General features: G+C 33.5%; 1 protein-coding gene across 1 annotated transcript in view; it reads left to right on the top strand.

Moving 5' to 3' along the window:
* Positions 1-17,243, top strand: part of LUZP2 (leucine zipper protein 2) — a 535,025-nt gene that overhangs the window by 494,459 nt on the left and 23,323 nt on the right. Inside the window, exon 10 of the mRNA XM_079101896.1 lies at positions 16,818-16,910. Coding sequence (XP_078958022.1) covers positions 16,818-16,910 — 93 coding nt within the window. The remainder of the gene's footprint in view (positions 1-16,817; positions 16,911-17,243) is intronic.

The following is a 17,243-nucleotide window of genomic DNA, read 5'->3' as shown; positions in this document are numbered from 1 at the left end:
GCATATGGGAGGATGTGAGGAAGTTATGTGCAAATGCAGCACTATTTTACAAAAGTACCTTTGGATTTTGCTACCTGAGAGGAGCATGTTGGAACCATTTCCTCATGGATACAGAGCATTGGCTGTATGAAAGAACAGAACATGAAGAAAATATTGATATTTAGGTGAGAGTGACATGACAAAGTTCAGGAAGACTCATTATCACAGGTATATTCAAATGATATTCTCAAGGATGAATGGGAATTTACAAGGAAAAGGATTTGGTGGGAAGGTCTGGCCATGGACAGAGGAACAGGATCAGGAGGGGATATTTATGAATAATGTAGAACATGAATATAATACCTATGTACCTTCACACAGGTGTTTGTGTGAGGGTATGTGTGCAGGTGCAGGTAAGACAGACTGAGAGAGGGTGGAAAAATACAAACAAAATAGAGAGAGACATAGGCAAAGAGAGACAGTAGGTGTGTGATGATGAGTGACAAGTGTGGGGCAGCTGATGTTGAGAAAAGTAAATTAGCATGGATAGAAAGAGGCATCAAAAAAGTTTTGGAGGAACTTCTGTCCAAGATCCAGGAATATTCTTGTTAACCTGAATTTAGAAGCCAGTTTAGGAGGAGAAACATGATCAGATTCACCTTAGTCTTTTATTTTTTTCCTCTCTCAGGGTTTTGGAGGATGTAATATGGAGTAGTGCCATGACCAGTACAGCAATTAAATCAGAAACTAGCGAGGGGCGATGTGGGGTGGAGCAAAGACAGACAGACGCACATAGAGAGAAAGCTGGGGCCAGGAGGACATTCACCCCTGATGAGGGATGAATGATCCAGAGCTAACTCAGCATGTTTATTACATAGGTTTTGTCATCAAAAAGTTATTTGTGAGAAAGTTTCAGAAAAGTAGACAGACTTGAAGGTTGCAGTGAAACTCGTAAGACATGGAATTCTCTATCCCTGGGAGTTGGTGCCTGAGCTCAAGTTTCCAGCTGATACAGCTCTGACCCTTTGCACGTACTCTCCTCTGGCTGGCGTCACTGTACCAATTGGATCATCTTAACCTGCACTTTTGCACAGAAAGTTCCCAGTGCAATGCAGCCATGAGAGTCAGAAGTCATTATTCTAATCACCGCTCTCCACAGAGTAGTACAGGGAGTCTGTGAAGGGCCTTGATGGAGAGGAATGGGAGAATTGGAGACATGGAGACCAGTTTTGAAGCTATTAGTATATAAAATGGATGATTCTGAGGACAAAGATAAAAGCTTTATGTTGGAAAGAAGAACTAGGGGCAGCAGTGAGACATCCATGCCCTCCACTCCAACAACTGAATTTCTCCACATCTCATCTTTTGTCTGGTGTATTACTTTTGGGGTTTCTTAAAGTTAAAATGGTTCCTCATTCCTTAGTCCCATATAACTTCTTCTTCCTTTTCTGAAAAGCTGTCCCTGGGATCTACCCTGGGGAACCACTGCTCATTTCTTTGGTCTCATTCCTTATGTCACTTCTTCAGGGAACACAACTGACCTCCATATGGGTTAGCTAATGGTGTGGTGTGCTGTGCTCTCAAATCAGGCTAAAATCTTCTTTCATGTTAGTTATATAAATTGCATTTAACTAAAGTTTTATGAAACAGCCTGTGTCACCAGACTGAATGTCCCATGAACACTGGGCGCATGTTTGGTTTTGCAATCTGCTATATTCGACCACATCAATGGTCATCCAATCTGTTGTTTGTGAAAAAAGAACAGATAAATTGAATACTTATTACTAGCTTGAAAAGGAAGTGCATATAAAGCATTAGGGTTATGACAATTTTGTGTGTGAGTGTGTGTGTGTGTGTGAGATGTTATTATTTTTGAGGTGTTGGTGATTGAACCCATAGTCTTGTGTATGCTAGGCAAGCACTCTACCATTATCCTGCATTTCCAGTCCTATGACATTATTAACATAAGGAATGTGCTTTGAATCAAGTGTCCTTCATCTTTTAGTACTTCATAGATTTTAATAATATCATAAAATTAATGGAGTTCTTCAGAGGGAAGCATCCATAATTTAACATAAATGGGTATCAGCTTAAGAAGTCATTATTTTTGTTTGTTATTTTTAGATATACATGAGAGTAGAATGTATTTTGACATATTATACATACATGGAGTATAACATTCTTACATGGAGTAAAACTTATTCTAATTAGTATCCCATTCTTGTGGTTTTACATGATATAGAGTTTTGCTGATAGCATAATCATATATGAACATAGGCAAGTTATGTTTTAAGATAATAATTAAAAACTTACAAAACTGATTTGAGACTGAGAAGTTGAAAATTATCTGGAAATTCTGTTGCAGAAGAAATATTCCTGGATTGTGACTTCAAATTCTTGCATATTTTTGTTAAAATGAGATAAAAGGAAATACTTTTGTAGTTTTAACAGAAAAGTTTCTGGATATGCATGGGAGTTGATTGATTCAAATTTGGTAGTGACAAGCTATTTAAAAATTTAAACTCTTACATTGTGAATACGGTTCTTCCTGATAATTCTTTAGAGATACTCTGGAGAGTGAAGTATAAGCAATGTAGGTTAAAGTAACTTAAGTTTATTTTCTTAAAATATGGATTAAAATAACTTTATTTTCTTAAAATGTGGATTTTAAAACTAATCTTTATGGATGTTCAGCATTGACTAATTTTAGAAGTATCTGAGTAAACTCTAAATTTATTTGCTTTGCTTAGTTTGAGCAATTTCTTAAGTTCTGAGCTGTAATTTCCTCATCTTTAAGAGAATGAATGGTTGATAGACTATAATATGCATAATTAACATTTTTTCTGCATATTGTAAGAGGTTTGTAAATAGTCACTATTGTTGTTACCTACTGTCAAAACATAAGAGACAATCTCAGAGATATTTTTTAAATTTAATTATTTTGTTACAGCCGTTTAAACCAGTAAAAATCTTTACCCTTATATAAATTAGATTATTTTTGTAAATTTTAATCATATATATCCATATAGTTGCAAATAGTTCTCATTATCCACTGGGTTTCCCACATCTACATACATAAAAAAAAAAACAGATATATGAATAATTATAGTATTTAAAAATTTTCCAGTATCCAGGTATAGAAAAAGCAATATATTTACTGATCAATTTCTCAGAAATTTTTAGTATAAGAAAAAATTATATTACAAAAAGAGTCCTTCTAATGAACACAAGTATTTATGCCACTTTGAAATATTAATACAAACATTTATTAATAATTAATTAACAATTCATGTTAGTACAGCAATATTCAAGTTCAAAATACTCTAGAAGCTCTAATATTCTACTTCTCATGATTAATTTAAAATAATTCTCTTGAATAAATACTGCATGCAATTATTTGCATTAGTTTTGCTTTTTCATTTATTACCAACATTTTTAACATAGATCAATTTTGAAAACACCTATGAAGCACTTTTTTCGGTCTTCAGAACTGTTATTTTTAATTTATATAGAATTTTAAATGAATTGTGCGTCAATTATTAAAATCAAGTTATGTTTACAGCTGTTGAGGTATTAAAAATTAGCATTTAGATACCATCAACTTTCTTTGCCTGTGGAAAGTCAAATCCATGCACTACTTGATACAGCATTTTCTCTAGAGCTTCTTGCTCCTTGGAGTATGTTCATGTGCTGGGTTTACTACCCATACTTTCCTCTTCTTTCTCTCCATTTCATATTTTCTGATATCTAAATCCTCTTCTTTATCTCTTTTTCACATTTCAAATTCCAGTGCATCCTTTATGAAGTCCTACCTTCAAGCTTCTAGCTATAGTCCCTCTACACAGAAGTTAAAACTTGTTTAACTAGAATTAATCTCATGCATATATACAATATTCAATATTTTCATCAGTTTTTTTAATTTTAGAAAAACAAGTAAAAACAATTACACTGGTGCAAATAATTTTAAAAGAACATGAAAAACTTCTCCAAATTAGGAAAAAATATATATCACATGCTTTCTTTCAAGAACTTTACTTAACATATTTTCACCGAAAAGTGTGAAAGGGAACACAATGTTTTGTGAACTACTTTATTTTTTAAAATGCCCATGTCAATACTTATGGTGTATATCTGCCAAAGTAATTATTGTATATTTTTTTTATAAAGTATGCAAATAATTATAAAAAAAGCACACAGAAGTCAACCTATTCACCAAAAATCATGATTTGGTACATTATCAATATTACTGACAATAAATTGAGAATTCATGTAAAATCTCTGTTCTAAATTTTGTGTTTATCATTTTCAAACTTTTCCAATATTTGTATGCATATCTCCTTTGTATACATTTGACTTTAAGAAATAAAACTATTGGAGTTGTAGCTCAGTGGTAAAGCACTATCTTAGCATATGTGAAGCACTGTATTTGAACCTCAGCATCACATAAATAAATAAAATAAAGGTATTGTGTCCATCTACAACTAAAATTTTTTTTAAAAAAAGATTTTAATGTTTTTCAAATTTCGTAAAGAGTATCTTACAATTTTTTGAAACTAACCTTCTTTTACTGAATATTTATTTCTAGGATATATCCATGCTTCTTGTTTATAACTGTATTTAACTTGATTTTCTTTACTAAAATGCCACTCCCCTAATGTTGGAAAATTAGGATAATTCATCCTTTCTTCTTATGAACAGTGTGGTGTTGAGCATTCTGTTTTAATTCTCTCTGGATGAAACCACATACAAGAGAGCCTTAAAGAAATAACCAGGAAGGGAAATGTGAGGTCAAAACCACATGCCTGACAATAATATGAGTAATTAAAGACTTTCTTTTCCAAAAATGGGTGTTTGAGATTACGTTCACAAACACTGATGAATCTTGTTCTGTTCCATGTGCTTACAAACACTTAGCATTTTAAGTGTTAAATTTTGCCATTCTAGTGTAAAATGGTAGCTCACTTGGGTCTTAAATTACATTTCTCTAAATAAGATAAAGCCATCTTTTCCTCATTTAACATGCAATTTGAGGTTTCATTTTGAAGAATGATTACTTATGTTTTCTTTTTTCTAATTTGAAGTTTGTCACTTACAGATTTATAAGAATCATTTTTTTATATTCTGTTTAAAATCCTTTAATTTGTAAACAACTATTTATAGCGGTGTGTGTGATGTGATTTTTCCTCTCTATATTATTGTTCTCTTTTCATAAAGAAATTTTCCCTGTTCCATTTAAGCATTACGAAGTTATATTTTTCTAGAAATTGACCAATTGCCTATGGGTTGACTTTAAATGTTCACAGTATTGTCTATGTATTTTTTGTGTTAGATTCTATTTTATTTTCTTTATTTTTACTTTTATTTTTATTCTTTTATATGGTGTTGGTGACTGAATCCAGGACTTACCACATGCTAGTCAAGGATTAGCTTACCACTGAACTGCATCTCCAAACCTTATCTTCTAAACTTCTCTTGTAAATCAATTTACATCAACTTCCTTGCTCTGAATAATATATTTGTAAATATTGATATTCAAGAAATATTATATTTAATATAAATCTTAATATTTTCCAATACTAAATTTACTATTCCAACTTTGTTCCTTCTCTCTCAAGTCAACATTTCCTCATTTTATTTGAACTATTTTCCTAATATTTTAAGTTACTTGCCATATTCTCTTTTTACATCTAAATATTTGGAAATTATAAATCTTCCTGTAAAAGTTTATTTTAACTACATTCCAAATATTTGAAATATACTATCACAGCCACTGTGATGTTTACTTAGTTTCCCCAAACTAGGACTGTGAGTCAGATTAGAAATATTAAAAGTATGAGACATGTAAGAAATCAAGACAAGACATGGAAATAAGTGAAAAGCAGGGGCACCGTGGGATGCTCCAGCTCTGTTGGAGACTGGATGTAACAACAAAATGGAGCCCTGTGCACTTTATTTAAATGGGTGGGAACACCAGTGGAATTCGGAGTGAAGAGCTTCCTGAGGGAAACAGGAAAAAGATGGCAAAGACAACTTGGTCAGGGCTTAGGCGGTTACCTCCTCTGCTTCCATGCTGCTGCTCTGAACCTAGGGCCCTCTGAGCCAATGGGCAGGGTGTCAGCATAATTCGAGCAGTCTCCTATCAGGTGCACCAGGAGCTCTCAGTAAAGCAACCCCGCTGCCTTGAGATGGCTCAAACAAACACATAATTCATTCACACCCCCCTGACACTATACCATTTTCATTTGAAATCCAATTAATGAACTTTTGAAAATCTATTGGAATTTTCTCTTGGATATATGAGTTTTTCATAAATGTATTTTTAAAAATAGAAAAATTTTGACAGGTTTTATAGCCAAGGAGAATGAAAATTGAAATTGGCAAAAATAGCGAGATTATACTGATTTATTTCTTTGCCCACAAAACACTGTAAAGAGACTTTAAAAATGGTCAGTGATGACAGGATGGAGTTGCTACTATGCCAGGCACAGAGAGATACAATGTTGCAGGCTTAAAAAGAGGAAGGGAACAATGATTTAAAGCCTGTGAGTTAGCTCTTGGCAGATGGACAGGACAAGAGTCTATATTTTTTCCTACCGCCCTCAGAAAGAAAAAAAAAAAAAAAAAATCAAGAGAAAACAAACAAAAATCTCACCAGGAATCTTAATTTCAGCTTGCTGAAATTCATGTAAGGAATCAGGCCAACAGAACTTTAAGATAATGAATGTGTATTAACTCAGTGTGTTGTGATTTGTTACACTAACAGAAGAAAACTAGTATGTTGGTATTGCTTCAGATTCAGTAAAGCTATAGTTGTGGAGAAGTTCCTTCATCAACATCTGAGTTTCTATGTTATTTTTTTGACAAAAATAGGGATTCTAAAACACCCTTTCTTTACATTTTAGTACTCCTTGCATGAAGATATATTATTATTCTAGCACTCCCTGCCATTCAAATGTCTTAAACAGGGTCAAGGTTATTTCCATCACTTAAAATCATAGAAATATTCTCAGGAAATACTAGGAAAAGAAGGAGTGATTGAACGTGGCCCTATACCATGGACAAGGTTCATGTTTATAATCAGGGAAATAAGTAAATTGGAATAAGAAGAACAAATTAAAGAAAAACACAGAAGATTGTGTGGGATTGGTTCAGAAAACACGGAATTCCTGGAATTTGCTGTAAGGGGTTGCCTACCAAACATGCATCTTTTTTTTTTTTAATTTTATTTTTTTATTTTAATTAAAAATCATAAATTTACATAGGGTAATGTTGTTTGATTCATTCTGTTATTTTTTCCCTTCCCTATCACCCCTCCCACCCCTCTTTTCCCTCTATACAGTCCTTCCTTCCTCCATTCTTACCACCCTCCTTATCCCTAATCCTAAACCTAAGCCTAACCCTAATGCTAACCCCTCCTACCCCCCCTTATATGTCTTCATCCGCTGATCAGGGAGATCATTCGTCCTTTAGTTTTTTGAGATTGGTTTATCTCACTTAGCATGATATCCTCCAATTTCATCCATTTGCCTGCAAATGCCATAATTTTATTATTCTTCACGGCGGAGTAATATTCCATTGTATATATATGCCACAGTTTCTTTTATCCAGTCATCAACTGAAGGGCAGCTAGGTTGGTTCCACAATCTGGCTATAGTGAATTGAGCAGCTATGAACATTGATGTGGCTGTATCTCTGTAGTATGCTGATTTTAAGTGCTTTGGGTATAGGCCAAGGAGTGGGATAGCTGGGCCAAATGGTGGTTCCATTCCAAGCTCTCTGAGGAATCTCCACACTGCTTTCCAGAGTGGCTGCACTAATTTGCAACCCCACCAGCAATGTATGAGTGTACCTTTTTCCCCACATCCTCGCCAACACCTATTGTTGCTTGTGTTCTTGATAATCACCATTCTTATTGGGGTGAAATGAAATCTTAGGGTAGTTTTGATTTGCATTTCTCTTATTACTAGAGATGTTGAACATTTTTTCACATATCTGTTGATTGCTTGCATGCTTGAGGCCCGGGTTCGAGTCCCCAGCACTGTGGGATTGTGGAAATAACAAAGGAAACCCAATCTGAGCCTCCCAAACACACATCTTTGACAACAAAGACAGTGCTTAATCATACTATATACCAGTTTCTGAAAATGTTAGACCAAAGGGAGATTTGAGTAAAACCCCAAATTTGATTTTATTAATAATCAAGTTAGGTATTTAGCCAAATGATGTGTTGGGCTCTTATTTAGAAATAACTCCATTACACAAAATTTCACAAGCTGTGGCAAAGAATCTGAAGTTGGAGAGCTGGAAAGAAACACTATCATGAAGTTTGGTGTCTTGTCTTCATTTTATAATTGTTACTCAGGAAACACCTTAAGGGTGCAGAACGTAGAAGTAACCAGGGACAAATGTGTTACCTCTATATTTCCTAGTGAGATAAACAAGGTCAAATCATAATTCAAGATGCATGTTTTATTCTGAAGCATAACAGAAGGACTTTAATGGATGAAGAACAAAGAAATAAATTAATGCAAAGTATTATTTTGACTTTGGAAATTATGTATTAGGTATTTCTTTTGATTGCACCGAAAGACCTTACCTTAGGATCGACAGGGAGAAGGACCAAGGACATATATTCTCCTTTCAACTTCTCTTTTTAAGTCTTCTAAAAGACTCTGGAATATTCTTATTGAAAACAATTGTTTCTATTTGCTTATTTATCTATTGATTTTTAAAAATGACATTCTGCTTTGTTGCTCAGGGTGGCCTCTAACTCCTGGGTTCAAGCCATCTCCTGCCTTAGCCTCTTAAATGACTGGGACCAAAGGAACTCACCAACACAGATCCAGGTGGATCTCAACAATATTTTAAAATATCATTACAGAAAATGTCTCTGGTTATGCTCTGTATCATTTTATATGTTTATGCATTTTATTCTAGTTTAATTTCTCTAAACACTTCCTTGGACATTAAGCAAGGCTTACTGAAGCTGAAATGAATTTTAGCAAACTGCACTAAAATACACAGATTCTATAAAGGTCTTTTTTTGTTGTTGTTGTTTTGTTTTATTTTGTTTTGTTGTATTTTAATCCCTAGCACATTTTACAGAGACTCCTGACCCTGGAGGAAGTTATTATACAATTTGAGTTTAAAAAGGGCACTTATCATGAGTGGGGATGAATTTCATCAATCATTCTCAAATATAATTTGGAAATACTAAGATAGAGTGAAAAGACCAAGGAAATTGAAATCTAATAGCACCGGTCAAATCATTAGCTATATCACCCAGATATTAATTGCTTTTGGTGAACTGATGGAACTTTCAGAGTTTAGGTTAGTTTAGTTAACATATGAAGACAATCATACCTGTCACACCAGGTTCTGTTGTTATATTTAAATAGTTATCTGATTTTTAAAAAAAATGTATCAAGTATCTTGTATTTGTCAGTCTTGATGCTAGATATTAGAAGTCACCAAGACAAAAGAGGTGTTGTCCTTGTCTTTGAAGTTTTCATAATCTCCCTTTTGGTAAGGATTCATAGGAACTAAATCAAGTGAATTGAACAAAATAACAATTTCAATCATGTCATTCCATCTTCACAATCCTTATTAAGAAGGGCATATGGCCCATGGAGAGAGAGCTGAAGAGCCCACTGCATGTGTGGCTTGGCTAGCATTATTCACTACCAGAATAGGTCTTTAGAACTCATCGTATCTCATTCATTCAGCTCTTCATGTCATTTTCCTGGCATCTACTTGGGAGTGGTACAGATTCTGTGCATCTCCTTTGTGTCTCTCAGGAGCCACTTTTCCTTATGGCCTGTTGTCAGTTTCCTCAATACCACTCTTTCACATTTTTGTGATTTTTTTTGTTTTAAATATCAGAGTAAATCTGATTATTGTTTACTGTATCCTGTTCATAAATAAAATTAACATCATTTGGTTTTTAGATAAAAGTTTGCACTTAAAATGCTTGCTTATCAATTGGCTGAGGTATCCTTAGTGTTTGTACATAACAAAGAGAAAGTGATACATATCTTATATATGCAGTCTATCTCTAGATCCCTATGTATGCATAATTATTATCACTATGAGGACACTTGTGAGTCCAGAAACAAACCCGATTTTTCCTTGTTAGCTACATTTTCTCTCCCTGAAAATTATTCTGGAGCTTCCCACCTCTAAGAAAAGAGCTTTACATACCACCTCTTCCAAATTCTTTCATTTTTTTTTTTTTGTTGTTAAAAGATGCACACTACAGAAAAATCAAGATAATTAGAAAACATGTATGTGGTATGCATACCAACTCTTTTTTCTAAAATACATGGAAAGGACTATGATATTTCATTTATTCTGTAATTCTTGGCTTGACAGTATTGGAATGGAGATTCTAATTTTATCCATTTATAAAATAGTTTCTTTAATTGAGGCTTTCTAGATATTTAATATGCATTCTGAATATCATTTAAAAGATTTAGGCTTTGTTTTTTTTAATCACAAAATACAAGAGATATTCTATGAAAGGAATAATAAATTGCTTTTCTTGAATGAGATCATAAAGTACCTTCAAAGGTGGGAAAATGAATCTCTAGCCCATTCTAAATTACAGGAGGGTGTAGTTGTTTTATTACCCTATTACTGCTATAACAACTTATCACAAGCATGGTGACTACATGTTACAGCAACATATTGTTTCACATGTCTGGAATCTGGAAGTCTGAAATATGGTAGGATTGCATCCTCTTTGGGGACTTAGATAGGAATCTATTCTGGTTTTTGGAGGCTGTTGGGCATTGTGGGGCTTATGGATACATTACTCCTTCCTTTGTCTCCATATTTTACTCTGCTTTCTTTTGTGTGTTTGTAAACTGCTCTGTCTGTCTTATAAGGACACTCATAATGGTGTTTATACCCATGTGAATAATCCAAAGTGCTTTGAAATGCATTTTGTCCTCTAAAACTTCCAAAATAACTCTATTTTTGGAGACAGGACTTTTATAGGAGCAATTAGGACTAAATGTTAAGTGGAAATAGAAGCATGAGCATGGTCTGACAAAATCAATGTCTAATAAGAAAAGAAACCAGAGAGGTTGTTTTCTTGGCACAGTGAGAATAGAGTGCTGTGGTGGCCAACTGTAAGGTAGAAATAAACTTCTTAACAGAAACAACTCTGCTATCCCTTGATCTAAGATTTCTAGCCTCCAGAATTGTGAGAAAATAGACTGCTATTGTTTTAAGTCCCCCTTTTTACAGTGTTTCATTTTGGTAGCTCAAGCTGAATAATAAAAGGGGCAATTCCCTCATCTCAGGATCCTTAATTTCATCATATATTTTGCCAGAGAAGGTAATGTTCCATCTTTTGTTATAAGATATTGGCATAACTTGGAGACCGCCTGTGTCCACCATTTAGCTTACTCTATTTTGGGGCCATACTTTCCCAGACTAGGATGGAAGTCTCTATTCAAGTAAACAATAAATCTTCAAGCAATAGCTGCCTAGAAGGTACCAGACACTGCTTTATATTCAGTTTCTTCCTCCCCTGAAACAAATGACAACATCAAAAAGCATATTGCAACTTAAGTGATTTTGCCCTCCTTTAACGGAGCAGTAGGAAACAGAAATCCTGCAAAAATCTATAAATTGTCTGAAGCCCTATTTCATCTAAGTGCTAATCCAAGATTGGAATCCACGTTTCTTTGACTACAAAATTCATTATCTCTCCCCAAACTCTTTCAAATTCTGAAGTTTATTCATCAAATTCAATAAATTTTTAATTTTTTTTCATTTTGCTTTCTTTTCTTTTTACAATAGTCATCTCACTGACAGCAAAAGACTATATTAAGAAATACATATATTATGCTTAAAGGCGAGCAGTACTTTAATTAAATGCTATGTTTTCTTTATTTAAATAAATTAAAAATTTTGTGCATCAGTGCTCACACTGGTGAAGTAATATATAATTTCTTTCCATTGTTAAAAGTAATTATGTTATTTTAATTCTGAAACAAAATTAAGTGAGATAACTTCAGTAGTTAATATAAAATGTGGAAAATCAGACAACTCAGTTATTTAATTGATGAGAACAGGGTAAGATATTGGCAAATTTATGGAGGAGGAAAGTTGTATTATTCTTTCCCTTTTCTCTTTGCCAGCATAGCAAGATAAAGGCTCTTTCATCCAAAACATCAAAGTCTCACAAAATTATAGATGGGTAAATAGGCCAATGAATAGTTAGATAATAAGTAAAACTTTTCATTCCAGCCATATTCTTTGTCTCTACCTCACTTCCAAAATCTGGGGACATTTTCATAAATATAAAATATTTGCATGAGAATATATAATTAATCAAGCATGAAAATGTATCAATGTGCACCTACACATACAGATATATCTTTAGCTATATGATGAACACCGTGAAATATCATTTCCACTATTAATGAACCTCTTTTGAGTTTGTCCAGCTTAGTTAGTTCCATGATACACCACTGGTTAGTTCCATGATACACCACTATCACAGCACTTACCTTGTGCTGTCAGTTTCAACTACATCTTTGACTTTGCACATTATTTAGCCCTCTCTAGTTACATACAACAAATGCTAATTTGCCCATATTAAAAAAGGGGGGGGATTTGGTGGTAGAACATCAGAAAATCAGAAAATCAAGAAAGAATTTCAGAAATAAGACTGGGGGAAGCAGAAACCAAATCTGCTCCAGAAAGACATGAATCATAAGGGTTTTATTATAGAAACAACTGGGACAAGACTTCCAACCAGAAGTAATAAACCTAATCATTATAAAAACATTTTTAATTTCATCAATTAAATTCCAGTGATGAAGCTACCAATGTCCTAAGTTGAATCACATATTCATATTTTGTATAGGATAGGGAATTGAAACAGAACACATTCTTTAAGACATACCATACCTTGAGAGAAGGGTGATCCTAAAGAAAGAAATCAGAAGTAATTAGGAATGAGGAACATTTTCAGACAAGCAAACAGGTGCACTTGGAGATAAAGAACTATGTTTTTCAATCTTTGAGTTCTAAACACTTTTTAAAGAATGTATACATAGCAAATATTTGTGGACTTACATAGTTGGAGTAATTAAAACTGTCATCTTTTGGATAGATTTCTCCAACCATAAATATGTACATTTCCTTTGATTCAGTTCTGACCTTTTTTATCCTAAGAATCACATTGTGAATAAACAATGAAAGCAAAAAGGTAAACAAAAAGAAATTGCAAAATATGCACTAGGTTCCAAGAATGCAGTGATGAATAAGAAGTAATATCCAAGCTGGTTATGATGCACATTTCTTTATTCCCAGCTACTAGAGAGGATGAGGTGGGTAGATGGCAAGTTTGAGACCAGTCTGAGCAACTTGGAGAGAACTGTTTCAAGGTAAAAATAAAAAGAGCTGAATATATAACCCTGGGTTAGAGTGCCCTTGGGTTCATTCCTCAGTACTACACACACAAAATTCATAAAGCAAATAAGTAAATAAATGTAAGAGTAAATTAAAAAAAAAAAAAAGAAAGAAATAGTATCTACCCTTTTGGCAACTCCCAGCCTATTTGGTGAGGCAGATGTTTAAATCAAGGGAAAGAATGATATGAAATATCCATTGACTCTGGAATCAAGAAGGTTGATCACAAAATTATCCACATAACCCCAAAAGGAAAACTGTCCAAATCTTCAAGCACATCATAGTTTTCCAAGTATACACTATGAATTTTATACCTATAAATCATAGATAAAAACATATAAGGGCAGTGACATTTATGTTAGCTATGCAAAGATAGTACTAAAACATGGGGACTAAAATTATGTCTACGTCAGATACCCATGCATGTAAATATTGACTAAGACTGAGAGATGACATTGAGAAATAAAAATAACTATTGCAAGAATATATTTTTCCATTTCCTTAAATGTTGTTAAATATTAAAAGAAATTTCCAGTGTAATGCTGGGACTATTTATTCAGTTATTTGATTGTTCAGTAGAAACAAAATACACTAAACTTGCCCCTTTCCTGTTAGTGTGATTTAATCTGTTCCTCATAGTTCTGCAGCTGTGGTTCTTGTTGTGACTGCCAGGGGAGATTTTCCTTCAGTGCTAGTTTTATTTATTGCTTTTATTGTTTTTAACCTGTTTCCTCAAAGCAACTGTAAGTTGGAGGTTATGGGGAGACAGGCTGTAGATGTTCAGTACATTTTAGCTGAATAAATAGCTGTTTTGATTCTTGTTAAAATTGATTTTCTTTTTTAATGTTGCTATCCAATAGTACCTGTCTATTTAGGAGTCCCAAATGCTTTAAACTCTAATGAAAATATGAAGTCACACTTCTTGCTGCAAACCTGTCTTTCTTCCAGTTTCTCTGTTTCTCTAGAACTCATCAAATTTCATCAATTTTAACCTTTGCTCTCAATATATAATCCCTGTCCAATCTGCTTTAAATTATCAGTATTGACAACTCAGTCAGCCCTTGTTACCATCTTTCTGGTCATTTTAATGACTTATTTATTCCTCCACTGCTCTCCTGTTCTATTTTTCCTTGTATTCTGATACTACATCATGATAAGAGGGTTCTGGCCATCTCATAAATGTTTCAAAATATTCAAGGGACCACCTTTGGGTTACTAAACTAAGTATGATCTTTGTACTACAATTCTGTAGCTTTCTACTTTGCAGTATTTTTTTTTTTTTTCCAGTTTTACTATGCACCTACCCTATAAAACCACATGCTAACACTGGATTTTTTTTCTTTTGTGTCTTTTCTTAAATGATTGCCCTCACATGGAAAGGCTCCCCATTCTTACTTAACCATCCAGAGATACATTTTAAATGCCTTTTCTTATTATACCAAATGAATTGGTTCAATAAGTATGTATGTGTGTATCTATCTATGTAGATAAATAACTACAATGAATAAGTATGTTCATTCCCTCAAAATCATACTACTATGCTTGTTTCCCCAAGTACATTGTACTTAATGTGGTTTATAGTAAAGTGATTTAAGTGAGTAATGGGTTGTGTAAACTCTATGAACACACAAACAGCGTCCAACTTCTCTTTGAACCTACCAAAGGCATCTAGCATATAACACCACCTTGTTCATTGTAGTAATTTACATGCTACCTTTAAAGTTTCCTGAAAAAAATTCAATGGTATTAGGAAGAGGAAATTTCACTTTTCCATGAACTTCCTTATTCCTAGAGTAGATACCAAGGTAGGACTAAAGTTAGGAGTTCTTAAAAAGCAAGGGCAGTAGACAAAGAAGTAATAAGAGATGGTAAAACACTAAGGGGCTTCAAGATTTTAACACATGAAATTAAGGTAATTATTAAAAGAAATTAATTAATAGATTGATCAATTTACCTAAAGTCCAACATCTTGGTGATTTAAAATAGAAACTATTTTAGTGAATGTGACTGATTTTTGGTATTATTTCTCTAATATTCTATTAGCCTTGTTAACATTCTGTTTTGCATTAATATTCTATCAGTCTTAATTATTTTTGTTCTTTATGTTTATAAAGTTTTTTTTCTGTCAGACAGTTCCCTTGTTAAACAGTGTACTTGCTTGGGGGAAACTTGGTGAATGTTATGTAGAAACTAAGCTACATGAAACTCCTGGGTGGATTTTAAACTTGTTTCTAAATGTTTTATTGGTGTATCTTAATTACATATAATAGTGAGAATCATTGTGACATACACATGCACATAACTTAATTTGATCAATTTAATTTCCTTGTACATCCCCCTTGCTTCCCCTAGTGGTTCCACTGATCCCTGTCTATTACTTTTCTCTCTTTTTTATTCATTAGTGCATTATCGTTATACATAAAATTGGGATTCATGTTGATATAGTTGTAGACGCACACAGTAAAATTTGGTAAATTTCATTCTGTTTCCTCCCCCAAATAGAAAAGAGACCAGTAGAGAAGTGAAAGAGATAAAGGAGGAGTGGGGGGGGGGGGGGGGCAGAGCAGGGAGTTTTACCATTTTGAAAAGATTGCATCTTACTCTTGGTTTTCTTAAGCTCCCAGTGATTAAATATCTCCTCTCTTTTTCCCCTGTGATCAAAGTTTCAGACTCAGGAAATAGCATTTACTGAAATTACTTTTTATCTCTCCTTCAGAAGTCCCCTCCTGCATTGATGAATGTAACACCATATTTAAATCAGCTCTGCCTGAGAAACACATCTACATTTGAGTGGATAATCTTAGACCTATCCACAGTGATATTTACATACATTAGTTGTGGCATACCATTCTCTGGTAAAACCCAGGAAAATTCTTGTTTAATGTAGTGTTCCTAAAGAGATAAATTCTAGAATTATATTTAGGTTTCCCAGAGGTATAAAGAAGAACTTAACTTAGTGAAGCAACAGAGTGAATATAATCCTCTATGTAATTTATGAACTATTACAAAACATTTTATTTCTTATTGAGAAAAATGAAGTATGCTTTTCTCAGATATGCTAGGGATTTAAATAAAGAGAAAGAACAGGTATCTGACTTTTGAGGGTCCAGGATCTTGAAAATAAAATATTACTATATAAGAAATGAATATGTTAAATGGGAAATTAATCCCAACAGACATCACCAATGAAAATTTAGAAGAAAGTATTTTACTTCAATGTTAAGAATTTTTGAGACACAATTGCAAGATTTCTCGTTTATATAAATTTCTATTTTGTTATTTTTCTCTTAGTGCAATGCTGCCTTTGTAACATCTTTTAAAATGACTATGTGAATGCGTTTGTTAAGTCAATTTATCTTGTTTTTTAATGGTTTCTCTTTCTTTTTTTCCTTCTCTCTGCCTCTCTCAAGCCGCAGCAAAGTGCTCCTGGAAGCAATGAAAACACTCAACTTGAGTCAACAAAGAAAGAAAATCCAAGTACCATTGCGTGTGATTCTCAAGATGTAAGGTTCACTTAAAGTGGTTTGAAAACAAGGGCATAAAGGTTTAAAAAATTCTTGTTCATGTCTCCATGAAACTTTCTATTCACATGTAATATTTACTATATAAGCTTTGAAATCCTAAATGTGATAATGCAAATTCTCTTTAGATATGAATGAGGTAGTTGTTTCATTAGGGAGATTTTAGAGGCCTAAGTTGGTGACCACAGATTCAGCAACATGCCTCAATTCTACAACCAAGAGACAGGAAGTCACTAAAGTGTTAAAAAACAGAATCAAACACACACACACAGACACACACATACACATGGGATATGATTCTAATATTCATCACCT

Source organism: Sciurus vulgaris (genome assembly GCF_902686455.1).
Source record: "Sciurus vulgaris genome assembly, chromosome: 11".
Taxonomy (NCBI): domain Eukaryota; kingdom Metazoa; phylum Chordata; class Mammalia; order Rodentia; family Sciuridae; genus Sciurus; species Sciurus vulgaris.
Note: the sequence above shows the minus strand (reverse complement) of the source record. Positions and strands in the feature narration are given on the sequence as shown.